Below are 15965 nucleotides of genomic sequence, written 5' to 3'. Positions count from 1 at the left end.
GAAAGTATATTATATGCGCGAATTTTAAATCATGTAGAACCTGTTCTTTCAACTTATCAACACGGCTTCTTACGTACTAGGTCTACTTCGACAAACTTATCAATTTTAACAAATTTTATAGTAACAGAATTAGATAGAGGCAGTCAAGTAGATGTCCTTATACTGATTTTAGCAAGGCATTTGACGTCGTTGATCATGATGTCTTGCTACTGAAAGTAGCATCTCTGAATTTTTCGAAACAAGCAATGGAGTATCTTGTATCATACTTGCATAACCGAAAACAATATGTTTTTTACAAAGGATTTGTTACTGAAAAATTTAATACTCTATCAGGAGTCCTTCAAGGATCTAATCTAGATCCTCTATTGTTTCTTCTTGTTATTAATGATATTCCTCTATGTATTAAAACTTCTCAAGTTCTTCTTTTTGCCGACGATCTCAAATTATACTCCAAAGTAAGTTCAATTGATGATTGCGTGAAACTTCAACAAGATCTAGAGAATATTCAAATGTGGTGTGATAAGAATAAATTAGTCCTGAATGTTTCCAAATGTAAATCTGTATCTTTCACGAGGAAAGAAAATCAAATTAACTTTACGTATACAATAAGTGGCACTTCCTTGTCTACCCCAAATACTATCAAATATCTAGGAGTTATATTTGATAGCAAATTAACCTTTACCCAACACATTGACGCGATAACGAGTAGTGCATATAGAAACCTAGGTTTAATTTATAGGATAGGACAGGATTTCTACAAACAATCAACATTTATAAGGTTATATTTTTCATATGTGAGGTCAAAATTAGAATACTGTTGTACTGTTTGGACACCAAATGTCACTAAATACACTGATGCAATAGAAAATATACAATTTAAATTCTTAAAAATGCTTGCATACAAGAAAACCGGTTTCTACCCAAAGTATGTCCCTTATGAAGACTTGGTAAGGAATTTTAATTTTCAAACATTAGAATAAAGGAGATGTGTTTTTGATTTGTTGTTCTTACATACGAGGGACATCCGGAAAGTGGTACCCGTTTGTGCAATAAAGACACAGTAGTACATATTAACAAATATATACATTTTTATTGGAAAGAGCATACTTTACACTACTTCTCTACATAATCACCAAGCAAATTGAGGCATTTGTCATACCGTGTGACGAGTTTTTGTATTCCAGCGTCATAGTCCACCGCCGCCAGCGTATTGAGATACGTAGTCACGCCTCGTTTAAGTTCTTCATCGCTGTCAAATCTTTTTCCCGCCAGAAAGTATTTAAGCTTCGTAAAGAGATGAAAATCCGAAGGGGCCAAGTCCGGGCTATACGATGGTCGAAGGTTTCCCACTTGAATTGGTGCAGAAGTTGTGTTTTCGCAGCTGCATGGGGGCTTGGCATTGTCATGAAGGAGAATGACGCCTGTAGACAACAGACCTCGCCGTCGATTTTGTATTGCCCGCCGCAATTTCTTTAATGTTTCACGATACGCATTAGCATTAATTGTGTCTCCACGGGCCATAAACTTAATGAGCAGTACACTCCGTCGATCCCAGAATATGGTTGCCATGAGTTTCCTGGTGGACGGAAGTGTCTTGAATTTTTTTGGTTTGGTTGGTGAATGAGCGTGATGCCACTCCATGGACTGTCGTTTACTCTCAGGTGATGCATAACAAACCCATGTTTCGTCCCCTGTAATGATGCGATTCAGGAAAGAGTCTCCTTCATCGGAATAACGTTCCAGAAACGTCAGTGCTGCAGCCATACGCTTGGTTTTGTGCTCATCTGTGAGCACGCGAGGGACCCACCTTGCACAGATTTTTGAATAATGCAGATGGTCTTTGACAATTTGATGAACAATTGTTCGAGACACATTAGGAAAATGTTTACAGAGTTCCTCAATTGTGACGGGCCGATCGTTCCTCACGCATTCGTCTACTGACCTCAGCAGTTCGTCTGTAATGACAGATGATCTCCCTGAACGCTCCTCGTCGTGTGTACTCCCCCTCCCCAGGTTGAACTTGTGACACCAGCGCCGAACAGACGACTCGTCCATCACATTGTCTCCATACACCTCCTTTAATTGGCGATGAACTTCAGAAGGTCGAACGTTTCATGCATCAAGAAATTTAATCACGGCCCTCACTTCACAACTGACGGGGTTCTCAATTCGTTTAATCATTATAAACGAGCACAGACACAACACAGGCACTGCTAGTGTCACACAACCTCGCACAGAGCAGGCAGATAAGCCACTGACGCGGTCTGACCTTGCCCAGCGGGTCCCTTAGTCGTCAGCGCTTCATGCGGCGCAAACGGGTACCACTTTCCGGATGGCCCTCGTAAATCATTAAATGGTAAAATTGATTGTTCAGATTTAGCTTTAGAAGTATTATTACCTGTCCCAACAGGTAAGACTAGAACAGCAAACGCTGGGACATTCTATTGTAGAAAAGCAAGAACAAAAATATTACATAAGTCTCCTCTGTGGAGAATGTGTGCTTCATATAATGAAATGATTAGATTGCATGTAATAGATGTGTTTAGTATGTCAGAGAACAAGTGCAAAAGAATTATCATGCAATAACTTATGTATAATTAGATAACGTATATTTGTGTATGTATATAAAGTATGTATAATAGTGTATGTTAATAATTCTGTATATGACACTATAACTGGGCATTAAGCCTGTTGTGTTGTCCTTATGAAATAAATAAATAAATAAATAAATACAATTCTGCTGAACTTTCTAACACACTAACCTCTTAAGGTAGTATTTAAACACTCAGGGAGGTATTTAAATTGCGCTAACAGTTTATTTTTGGCAAAAACATGCTAGAAAATTGTTAACATTTAGAAAACTATTGAAGATAATAAGATCAAAGTTTTAGGATGGGTTAGCGATGGTGTCTTAAACGAAAGGAAATATCAGCGTTGCTCCGCCATTAGAACGGTTTTATCCGAACGTACACAGTAGGCCGGCCTGAGGAAAAATTCTCTATCTGTTATGGTGGAAAAATTCTTTTAATTATTGTCAGGCCCATATCTATATATTATGTGCCCCTGTGCTCTACATAATTTGCCGTCCGCACTCCCCCGCACAAAATTATGTTTCAAACAAGGAAACAAGCCGTGATTTTGCAAACATACTAGCTCTTGTTGAGTAGCAGTTTAAGTATGACAAGTTACAAAAGTTACAATGTATTTTTAAATGGCCTAATTCTCTCAATGATGATTACGATATGGTGTTCTGCCTGAAGGTAGGTGTTTGACCCAAAGGTCCCTGGGCAAGGTGAACCCATGATAGTTTGCCATTGCCTTCTATGGAATGATAATGACGTACTAAGGACAGAACCTACAGCTTAACTTATGATCCAAACCACTTGTGTCACCACTCGTAATCGAACCTAGGACCCCTTGATTACAAGGCAACGAGCTTAATAATTCATCCATTGTGGACACATTCTCTCAATACTGACATATAATTTATTCATATAGGTTTTAATTTACTATCCGGAGAAAATGCATACTATTAATTCTTAAGCTGTCTGTAGCGCTTTTCAACTCGCGAACCATAATAGATAGAAACATGTTTTAAGGCTCTCATAGAAATGATCCAAATGATCTGTTCTCAGTCCCTAGGTCACACCGGATCTGAGATATGAGGGTGAAAAGTTCCCATAAGAACAATATGGGGGCATTTAAAAATAATCGAAAACGAGCAATATTAGAGTTGAGTTCATAGTTTTTGGGGTGGCTGAGATGAATAGTGACAGTTTTGTTCCAATTCAACTTCAAGGCCAAGGTCAACTACCAGAGAGGGGTGCGAGATTTTAGAAGTAATCGAAAACGTCAAATATTCATAGTTTTCGATGTCGCTGAGTTTAACGATATTAGTTTTAATGAAGTTCAAGTTCATCCTCATTTCTTGGAGTGAGGGTAGGAAAGGATAAGTTTTTCAAAATAATCAGAAAGCTAGCTAATTAGTAACTACTGTAATTAGAGCGAATTAAACACATTAACATATTTTCTCGCGTTTGTGCGGGATTCCGCGGGTTGCTACCTTTAAATACACTGCTCCACAAAACTTAAGTAACTCGAAGTAGGTAGCAGATAGTAAAACAACAAGATCACTGCATCAAGTATAATCGACAGAAAGACAGTATAGATATACAATGCAACACAAATAAAGGACAACAATTCAGTTAAGATGTCGAGGGTGGCCAGAAAGTTCAGAACGATACCTTAACATGCAAAACAGGACTGCGCGAAGGCATAGGCAGTCAATATGGTGCGTGACAACCACGAAGAGATATACAGGCACGACATCTAGCCTCCATGCTGAAAATTAGAGTGTTAATCAAGTCTTGCGGCTGATAGCGCCACTCCTCGAAAAGAGCTGTTTGCAGTTCACGAAGAATGCGTGGCGGTGGATTACCCTGCGCTATTCGCCGCCCACGAGCATCCCACGTAGTTCTCCAGATACACGGACACCAGATGTGCACGGTATGGGCGGGTAGGTATTGCCATTCATAAACGGGAAGTTCGGACCAAATGCTCCATGGAAATTTCACACATATGTATGAAGAATTTCATCCTGATACCGTTGTGTCGTCAAAGTGCCATGTTCCATAATATAGAGGTGCGTTTTCCCATCCAGCATGATCCCATCCCACATCATGATGAAACCACCGCTAAAGGATGGCCGTTAAACAATGAAGTTTGGGCGATAGCGTGTTCCTGACTCTCTCCGTACTAATGTCCGAGCAGAATCAGACGACAGGCTGTATCGAGACTCATCGGAGAACATAACGCGCCCCCACTAGTATTCGCTTCATGCAACATATTCCTGACACCATGTGTAACGAACACGTTTGTGCTCCCGTTTCAATGACAGACACAGCACAGGCCTGCTGTATTGAGCCGCCGACGAACAATTTCATGACTAACATTATGTCCCGTTGCCTGAAACAAATCATTTGACAATTGACAGCACGACGCTTTAGAGTCACGTCTGGCAGAATTGTGAGAAAGCTGTGATCGGCGGCCGACGTATTCCTTGGACGACCTCCTCCATGGCGTCTACTGACTGTATATCCATTTTGGAAGCGACTCACCAGCCTTGACACAACACTTTTGTTCACATTGAATTTTATGCTCCACGCCCACTTTGGATCGGCCTAGTTCCCATCGCCTAATAATTCGCCCGCGGTCAACGTCACTCAAATGTCATCTGCTAGCTACTGCAAGGTGTTTACCCTTGACATCCTACATAGGAACCACCAACTCACTGCTTGCAACCTCGGACACAACTGGGCTGTCGTGTACGCTACGTGGCAAAATATGTCCACCGCGGTTGCGACGGTGCTATGCACGAGCTACAGCGGGCCCTCGCCTTGCCTGTGCGTCACTTTGTGTGTACATGCCTTCTACCAGTGTTTAATGGGCCCCACATGCCACTTATCCCACGTTCTCTCGGGTTCTTAAGTTTTGTGGAGCAGTGTATTACTTTATTGTGAATCTTTAAAAAATCCAAAATTTGCCGCCTCCTAAATTCTGCTGCCCTGTGCTCGCGCACAGAATAGCACTTACCTAAATACGGGCCTTGGTATTGTCACTTACATAACATGAACTTTTCTTTATGGTATGCGAATGATCTTTTCTTCACGATATAGTAGGTTTCGTGACATGCGAACCACTTATAACGCCTGTAGAGTGATGGAACTGGAGTGTACTTGTCAGATTAATTGAAACGTGTTCACGCAGGTACAACTGGAATTTTATACCGTTCTTCAATGTGAAACATATTGATAAGAACAACGAACCGCAGGTTTTGTAAACTCCAATTACGTAAGATATGATTTAATACGCATGTGCAAGTAGACAGGTTAGAGCATAGCTGTCTCGCGTGATAGGTAAGCTTTTAGTAACGTAGTAATTTTTCCTGCAGTCTACATAGATACTTTAAAAATGTATATCAACAGTACGGGATTGAGTTTCTATTCAATAATAGTATAACGCAATGAACACTGAGTTATATAAAGCACAAAGAATATTTCACTGTCTCAAGTACGTTTTTTTTATTATGTTGTTAAAAGTATAATAATCTCTTTGAAGAAGAATGATCATATTACATTTAATATTGGTACTTACCAAACTTTTCTTGCATCAAGAAAAGTTCCTTTTCTAGAATGATCCTTGAGATTGGGACGAAAAGGCCATGTTTCGGTTGACAAGAGAATAATTGTCTACCGCCCCAATTTCCATCTATTCCACCATAAGGTAATGGATTGTCCTGAAATTCAAAGAGAAATATTTAAGAAAACTGGTACAAAAATGAACAATTTCCTTATTTCCGTTCTACAAACTAAAGATTCTAATAGAGCTTTAAAAGACGTTTTACAATAACTTATTTCATGCTACACGTCGCGTCGTATAGAAATTTTGCGTCTTCCTACGTTTGCTTATTGGTTTCCTAGAAACCTAACTCTTCTGTTACAAGGTTTTTATAGAACTGGGAATTGAAGACATGACTCAGAGAGCTAAGGAAAATTTTGAAAAGTACGTTTTAAGCAGGGAAATTGGATCAAAATTGAAAAGAAGGTCGGGAAATTCAAAAGTCATCTATGCCAATTTATTTGCTAAAATTGGCTTTAGTTTTAAAAAAAATATATCTTTATCTGTCGAAATTTCAATATTTTGACTATTTTCTTAATCAAATACATAATTTACGACAATACAGTACTGGAAAAGAATGCATTTTGTTAAGTTTCAGTTTGTATCTATTCTATTAAATTCAAAAAATAAACAAATATACCAGGAAATACTGATATATCGCCAATAAATAAAGTAATATAATCTTTCATATTTTTAAATAATATGATTACAGTATTTATTCTCAGTTTATTTTTTACGGTTTAGAATAGTAAATAAAGTACTTAAAAGGCAAAGCAAATGTATAAATGTAGATGGAAAATATTTGAGAAGGTAATATTAACCTCTTTGAAGAAGACTTAATTATACTTCAAAGTCTTTAAATCTACTTTCTAGTTTTATAAATATGATTTAAAAGTGAACTATCTGATTCTTCGATAGTGGTCAGATGAGGGGGTAAAATAACCTGGCAAAGAAATTACTAGTATATAAGTTAAAAGGGTACACTTTTAAGTCACATATATAAAAATTGGAAATTAATATTAAAAGCTTTTATTTAGTGCTTTTGTTATTTGGTGAAACACTGAAAGGTATTTTCCCTCACATATAAGTCATTGCTACTGAAATGCTGCACTTTAGAATGTGAACAGCCTAACATCTTCACAATTTAGTTTAGAAAACATCCTACGGACGGGTATTCGGGTATTATGCCAAAAATATTGAAGAAAAGTTAAAGAGTCATCAACACAGAAACATATACAAGTCAGTACTGTGTAGAGTCTCCGAACACACCTTGAAGTACCAGCTATTTCAATACCAAATATCTTATGTAGTATATGAACGTTTTACAAGTGTCTGATATAGCCTCGGTATTGATAAGAGGAGTTAAAGTTTATCTATCAATTAATCCTACAAGAACTACATCAATCACTTTACTATATTTTAGAGGTATTGAAAATTCATGATTTTTTTTTTTTTAACTTTTTTGCAATCAACTCTTTAGCCATGCTCGATATTTGCAGCATTAGGTCTCATGTGGAAGATATTCTCTCTGAACAGAGATGTATACACTCAGGGGAGCCGATACGGAAGAACCAATGGTAAGGTGATGTTTCAATGAACGTTAAAAAGTTAATACATGCACTCAACATAACAACAGAAGGTGTATGAAGAAGTACGTACAATACTCAATAAGTTGGTAACCACATTATAAAGATCAGGTTTGTAACACATTTTCGATTGTAGTTTAAAACTAAATATTTATTGTGACTTGAAGATAAAAATAATGTTCTAGTTGTCCAAGCAGTAACTGCTACCAACTATTGCAAATCGGACAAGAACTCGAGCAACATAATTGCAAGAGTTTGTTTCGCTTATAACACTTGATATATTTTTTTTTTTTTCCTGAAATAACTCATGAATACAAAATAATTAAAATAATAGTATTGGTACAGAAATCTGTAAGTAAGTCTATTTCATTAAATAAATTCATTTTTTGTATTTCACCTCTATTTTATTATTTAATTTTAAGTTGTTTCACACGCACTGACAGTGTTCATCATCAAAATATGCAGATGATGAACGTATTCACTGCGTTTGAAACGTTAAGACAAAATAAATAAAACGTGGATGGAATACCTAAAAATTAATTTGTTTTATTACAGATATCTCTGTGAAAATTATGTAGAATATGTAAGTTATTTCATGTTGAGGATCTTGAAAAATTTGTGGTTTCAAAGGTCAAAGGAGTTTTGTGTATATATACCAGCAGCATTCGTATGTAACTTTCTAAATTAATGGTGTATGCTGTAACACAATAGGTTTATCATCTATCTTTCGTGAAATATACTATATATTGAAACTTTTTTGTAACAATGAAGGCACTGGACCACCAAGAAAGGGGCCACCTACGTATGTACTACTGCAATCATTTTCTTTTTGTAATACGAATCGATTCATCAATAAAGTGCCCTCAGAAAACACTAAGTTACATAATAAGTTATCGTATACAAGCAACGCATTATTAAATGAACTCACCTAAGTTATTAATTGTTTTCAATTTTTGCAGCTGATAATTTTGGTGGCTTATTTACTCCAGTGCCTTTATCAGAGTATCTAGAGACAATAAATTAGAGAATTTGAGATGTCATGGAAGATAAAAAGTAATGAATGTATAGCTCTTATTACGAAGACGAAGGTACCGCTATTTCTTCAGTAGAGTCAACACCCTATATCACTCCATGTTTCACTTTAATACTACACAAATAAGATGCATTTTCGTATTCTTTAAGTAACAGATATTTATTTACATTTACCTTCAATGAGTTCTGAAACTTCCTAAATCATCCTTTCTAAATATTTTGATGAAGACGGGACAGTAACGAAGTCACTGAAATTATCAGCTATAAAAATCGTAAACAATTAACAACTTAGATAAATTTAAACATTATAAATTTAAATTGTGTAATTAAGAAATTACAATAATTGAAAATTTGCTTCGTTAGAATGACAGTACGTACTAATTCTAGACCAACGGAGAAATCAGGTCCCATTCCAGGTAATTTCCCTATCCATCTGACTACACCACACTGTGGCAGTCCAGTCCCACTGCCCAACCAAACAACTCGTTCGCCCACTAACACTGGTGGCCGATAGAACCACTCCTCCATGTTGTACTGAAGCTAAGTCTCCCACCTGAAATAAACAACGTTAAACAATGGTTAATATTAAGCAACACTTTCGAATATCACATATTAATCTATGATAAATCATTTAACATTTTACATTAGAAAATTCTCATGCAACTGTACCATTGGCACTACCAGGAATTTATTATAGGATAGTATAGAATATATTATTATTAAGCTTTAGTTTGGATAAACTGAAATACAGTATACAAAATACAGCCCTTAAAATTTAAACCAATTAAAAGCCATTGACCTAACCGTAACTCCAAGGGAAAAGGCTTGAAATTATTGGCTTAAGTTTCGATAAGCCCCACCGCGCCAAACCAATGTACTAAGGTACGTGAACAAAACCTAACTTAACCTATTCGTAATAAGTCATTATTGCCATGTTCCAAAGCTGGCGGGGCTTAGCAGAATAAACACCGGATACTTACCAGGAGTCCAGTTTCGTTAAGTTTTATTATTATTATTATTATTATTATTATTATTATTATTATTATTATTATTATTATTATTAATGCCAAACAACTCTAAATTGAAATATAGTACAACAGCAATAATATGTAGAACTAAGAAACATTAAAATAGGCCTATAATAAAACCTGTTTATTTGGTCACTTTCCGAATTTGGACTGTCTCTATCAAACTATATAAATATATATATTCCACGAAACTTCCACGGAGATATCTATAATTGAATGAATACATTTTTTGGTATTTCATCGTGTTTTATTTCTTTTATTTTAACTTACGTTTGAAACATTTTGACTTTATTCATCATCAATTTGGTGAATTGTTGTACAATTATTGTAGCATAGTTTTAATTGCTACATTTTTAAAATATAATTTTACATCTCAAAACCAAACAATGAAAGTTATAATTTAAGGTTTCATTCAAAATTATAACATAACCATTCTTTTAATCATTATTATTTTCATTCTCTTCTTTGTTATTAGTACTGTAATCAAACATCCCAAATATTACTTAATTTCAAATCTTCCTCTCTGTTTAATGTGCTACCACGTAATTTTATTTCCATTCCTTCTCTTAATAACGTTTTATATCCATGAGTAGACTTGACATATAACCGATGAATTTTCAAACATAATTTTGTGCTGTTTTTTCAGTGCATGGTGAACTAATGCTGACTTTTCTGGTTGATTTAATCGTATACATCTTGTATGCTCTCTACATCTGTTTTTATTGTATGTCCTGTTTTGTTCAATGCATGTTAAGCCATATTCACATGGAATTGAATAAACAATTTGTATCTAATCTTTCCTGATCTTTTATGGAACATAATGTTTGTTTGATCTTTAAAGACAGCAGATGAATTGTTGTTATTTCATATTTGTTTAATAAACGGTTTATTTTATTAGAAGTATTGTGAATGAAAGGCATGAGTGCTAATTTTTGCTTTTCTTCCGAAGTCCTGCCTGAATTCTGCTTTTTATTATATTTTAGGCTTTTCGTTATTGCTTTATTGATAACTTTTTACTGTAACCATTTTCTAAAAAAAAAAAGAAAAAGAAAGAAAGAAAGAAAGAAAGAAAGAAAGAAAGAAAGAAAGAAAAGAAAAGAAAAAAAGAAACATTAAATCACTTATTTCTTCTTCAAGATGATCTTTATCAGATATTGTTTTTGCTCTGTGTAACAATGTTTGTAATATTGGATTTTCCGGGGATGGATGATATGAATCAGTACTTAAGTAAAGATCACTAAGAGTTGGTTTTCTGTATACGCTGTAGTTCAACTGTCCCGAGTAAGTTAAAATAAATATGCACTCAAAGTCATACTGAAAGGTGATGAGGATTATTGGGAAGTCAGAATGCCTCAAAATCATGTTTACACTAGATAAAATTTCATTTTAAGTTATTTAAGTTATACTAATAAAGATATTTATTTGTTTTAGGCAGTTAGTCCTTTTCGCGCAAGATTTGTTTTTTTGGATATGATCTTGCATGCGTTTTTTTAATTGCTCCATTAGTTGGCCAGTTGTACAACTTGTACATCTTCAGTGGAAGCACGGATGGCCATCTTAGACAGTTTTAATACACCATATACGAGGAAGCATCTTTACAAGAAATCAGTTTTCTTACACACATTCAAGTCTGTTTTACACACAGTATAAAACAGCTCTGAAATTAGATAGCTATACAACTTTTTAATTTTAGTTGGCACCTGTTATATAACAGATTTAATTATTAAGTAATTTCGGTGTAAACTAGAGACGTTAAAATTTTTCGAATATTCGTTTTCAATATTCAATTAATTACTCGTTATTGTAATAACGAATTTATTGGAGAAATGGAGATTATCAGTGCGGATTTAGACGAAATCGATCAACTATCGACCAAATATTTACCATTCGACAAATACTCGAAAAGAAATGGGAATACAATACCTCGGTACATCAACTATTTATTGATTTTAGGAAAGCCTACGACTCAGGAGAGAAACATTAAGTAAATATTTGAGTTTCATCTCTTGTTCATCTCTATCAATATTCTAAATCAAAGATTTTTACCTTTTATTCAATTTTCTGTAAAGAAATGCCCCCTTTCAGCACTCAGGCGAGAAATCGTTTCCCAGTAAAATTTAATAAATAAATAAATCAGGTATATCTTCAGGTTTCGAGAGGAGGGGGTATTAACTGCTGCAAATGAACTTTCAGCACTGAAATTCCATTATTCCACGTTTCCTCCCTATGGATACGTACCAGCCTTTACAGGTATTTCTTTACCTTATATCAATAACGAATTTAGAAGAAACTCTTTTTATTAATCTCGGAATTGGGGGTGGTGGTGTAGTTTTTAAGCATAGATATGATTAACAGTAGGTTCTTTTTTTCTTTAAAAATTCTTCAATTTACGGACTTCAGCCCGGAAGCCCCCTCCCTGTGACCGCCACTGCCTTATATAATAATAAGCTACAGTATAATTCTCAAATAAATAACGGGGGGCGCGGTGGCTCAGTGGTAGAGCGTTCACCTCTGGTGCTTGGGGTCCCGGGTTCGATCCCAGCCTCCGCCAAGTGAACTTTGTGGTGGACAAACACCGTGCTCGTGGGTTTTCTCGCGGTTCTGCCGTTTCCTCCCACTTTCTTCATTCCACCATTTCACTCATCTCTCATAATCACCGTCTCCTTTAGCCTAACCGGCATAAGCGTGGGACGTAAAACTTAAAGATTTCATTTCATTTCATTTTTTCAAATAAATAACATCTGACATTCCCATTTCAGTTGCTATTTTCTTCCATCTCTATTTAAAAGTGCCTATTATGATGTTGTTTGTGTTTCTTACTCCATATTGCTGAAACATTCCTTATTAGTTCTATTAATATGTCTTTCATAATCAAATATAATAGTGCAGCAAAACCTCTCGAGCGTAGACACACACAATCCACTGCAGACGAAATTCTAAACAATTGAAGACTTTATTCCGTGCATCGCGTCAGGGAGAGCCAATGAGAACACGAGCCACAGCGACGCTTCCGCTAAACATCAATGTAAAAACAAACTCAGTTGTTCATCATCGCGACTAATTCACCCTCGCGGTCGACCTTTAGGGCGCGATGTAGCGTGCATCTTCGGCATGTCCCTACCCTTAGTATTGTGTTTTGGTGTATTCCAAGAAAATGAAAAGTGCACCTAATGGCAACGAACGTATTTCGGGAAGCTGCAAAAGCAAATACCGTATTTCTTTAAATGTCGTAGGATATGCTTGTAGCATTTGCTGTCTTTCATTTTCTAAGAGTAATAACATACATTTAATAACATGTGTAGAATTAAAAATTAAGTTGTTCATTAATTCCCAGTTTCAATATAACTTTTGCAAAACAAGCCTCATTATTCATTAGTATGATTAATATTATCCTTTCTATTTATTTGTTTGCAAATTTGTTACTAAATAATCTGATCACACAATTTTCCAGACAAAATTTTAAGATGTTCAAGGATGTTAAGGTGTTTAAGATGTGCAAGGAATCAAATATCTTCTTACACTTTCGTTGTTTAAAAGTACAAAGGATTAGTACCTACTTGCGTTGCTATTGTCAATTTACTTAATAAAATATGAAATACGATATACAGTATTTTAACCGAAAAATATATCCTATTAGGTATACAACCATGGAAACTACGATTGATATACAAATATCCAGATCATGTCTTGCCCCCCCCACTTTTAACGTCCAATCGCCGCCACTGCCTGAAAATGTAGGAAGTGGGTAGGCAGTGGCGGCGATTAGACGTTAAGAGGAACAATATCTGAGAAAGAAGTGAACAAGTATTCCTAAAAACACAATAGGAAATAGATATTGTTCTTAGTGGTAATAGCAATAGTAGTAGTAGTAAAAGTAATAGTAATAGTAGTAGTAGTAGTAGTATATTTAAGGCTTATCCTCTCCCATCATTGTTTCTGGCTGCGCCAATGATGCTACGTATTTAATAGTCTAGAAAGTATTAAACCTTTTGAGCACGGGATAGCATTAGTATTCCAAATCTCAGGATACATGAGTCGCTCATTTGACATTTGACAGTTGAAGCTGTAGATATACCACACTGATTTGACACCTAGTCTTCCGCTCCAAGCGCTGCTATAGGCTGAACGAATGCCACTCCCTTTCGCTAAGGCTCTGTCGCCAAGCAACAGCCGAACCCTAATTGGCTGAACGCGTGAGAATGTCGAGAGTGTGAGCTTTAGTTAGCAATTTGCCACTGCTCAAGACATTTTGACAGCACTATAGTAGATGTGCAAACAGTGTTGGAACCCTTATAGTCATATATGAGTATTATGCCGTGAAGATGAGTGAACTTTCCACAAAATTACCCTACATTTTACGCTTTTACTTCGATAAAAGCGCAAATGCTGCACAGACCCATGAAGAAATTCGTGGTATTTATGGGCAAGCTACATTATCGAAAGCAACAAAAAGATGGTTCAGTCACTTTCGTTCTGGAAATTTCGATGTCCAAGTCCAAGATGCTCCTCGCAATGGGCGACTAATCACTGAAAAAAATGGATGAAATTCTAACAAAATTCGAGGAAGACAGGCATGTAAACAGTCAAGACATCACCCATGACCTAAACATCTACCATCAAACAGTGTTAAATCATTTGGAGACAGATGGGTACAAAAAGAAGCTCGATATTTGGATGCAACATGATATGACTCAAAAACATTTTTATTCGATCATATTTCTATCTGCGAAACTGTACTAAAACGTAACGAACTCGAGCCATTTCTGAAGCGGTTGATCACGAGTGATGAAAAATGGATAACCTATGACAACATTGTGCGAAAAAAAAACAAACAAACAAACAAAAAAAACATCGTGATTGAAGCGAGAAGTTCCACAGTGTGCAGAGCCCAGAAAGGCTATGCTGTGAGTTTTTGTGGGATTGAAAGAACATCATGTATCACGAGCTGCTGACGTCGTGCAGAACGATAGACTCGGACATATTTTGTTACAATTAACACGAATGCACTAGCAAGTCACAAGGAGCAGCCCGCTCTGGTCAACAGAAAAAGTGTAGTGAGTGACGTTTCATGTTGACAACGCCAGATCACATACATCTTTACTGACCCATGAGAAATTGAGAGAATTTGGTCGAGAGGTTTTAATGCATCCAATGTATAACCTGGATCTTGCACTTTTAGACTATGATTTGTTTCGGTCTTTGCTGAATTCCTTGAATAGTATTAAATTAGTTTCAAAAGAGGCCTGTGAAAACTATAGTCACATTTTTTTCAACAGAAATCACAGAAGTTTTATAATGACCACGACGAGATTATGGTGTTGGGGGAAAAATGGCAAGACCATCGAACAAAATGGTACATCTTCACAATGTTATTTTCAAATTACTATAAATGTATTCTCAATTTTGTCCTCGAAAAGCTCAATAATTTTTAGACAATCTGATATACACGATAAATGCCTGAAATGTCACGTATGCAATGCCTTTGATACTGCTTAGAAAAATGGTTTCATGAATTAAACGATACTACACATGAATATTCTTATACCGAGCGAAAAATATCTTTCATACTGACAGTTTCGCCTAACAATAACAAGGAAGCCTGTCAGCTTCTTACAAAGTTTACACAGCGATGGAATCCCGGAACATCTCTATAACCACCCTACCGATTCATGGTATAGCTTTGATTTAAAATACTGTTCTTGTGTATATTATCTACTTTTATATAATTTTTTAGTTGCTAACTGGTCAATTGTCTCATTTTTCACTCCTAAAGTATTTATGACGTATTTTGCGTCATATTCCCCTATGTGGACACTCCTAGATGTCATACTAGTAGGGGGGAAATGGTAGTGTCTTATATCAGTGCTTTACTACGTAAGCTGAGCTCCAAATTTCCCCAACGATATATGCAACACGCTCAATAGTAAAGGGTTTCGGGTTGTATAATCTCCAGAAGTCAATTATATTTAGAACAACAGCAAATAAAATTTGAATACCTTTGCTCTTTTTCTTACTTTTTAAAGATTTCTGTTGTGTTTACTTTATGATCAAACAGATTTCATCGGAAGACAATATCATGATCAAGCTATCCTTGGGAGCATGTGTCACAGAGCAACAATCTCAAGCTATCGTCAGTACTAAC

At 35.9% G+C, this 15965-nt stretch overlaps 1 protein-coding gene across 1 annotated transcript in view; it reads right to left on the bottom strand.

Moving 5' to 3' along the window:
* LOC145686423 (uncharacterized) overlaps window positions 1-15965 on the bottom strand; it is a 119048-nt gene that overhangs the window by 100287 nt on the left and 2796 nt on the right. Inside the window, exons 2-3 of the mRNA XM_081759720.1 lie at window positions 9174-9348; window positions 6154-6295 (exon numbers count right to left, since the gene is read on the bottom strand). Of these exons, the coding sequence (XP_081615846.1) occupies window positions 6154-6295; window positions 9174-9323 (292 nt within the window). The 5' untranslated portion in view covers window positions 9324-9348. The remainder of the gene's footprint in view (window positions 1-6153; window positions 6296-9173; window positions 9349-15965) is intronic.

The sequence above is a fragment of the Thermobia domestica genome, chromosome 1 (genome assembly GCF_964235325.1).
Source record: "Thermobia domestica chromosome 1, izTheDome1.hap1.1, whole genome shotgun sequence".
Lineage (NCBI taxonomy): Eukaryota > Metazoa > Arthropoda > Insecta > Zygentoma > Lepismatidae > Thermobia > Thermobia domestica.
Note: the sequence above shows the minus strand (reverse complement) of the source record. Positions and strands in the feature narration are given on the sequence as shown.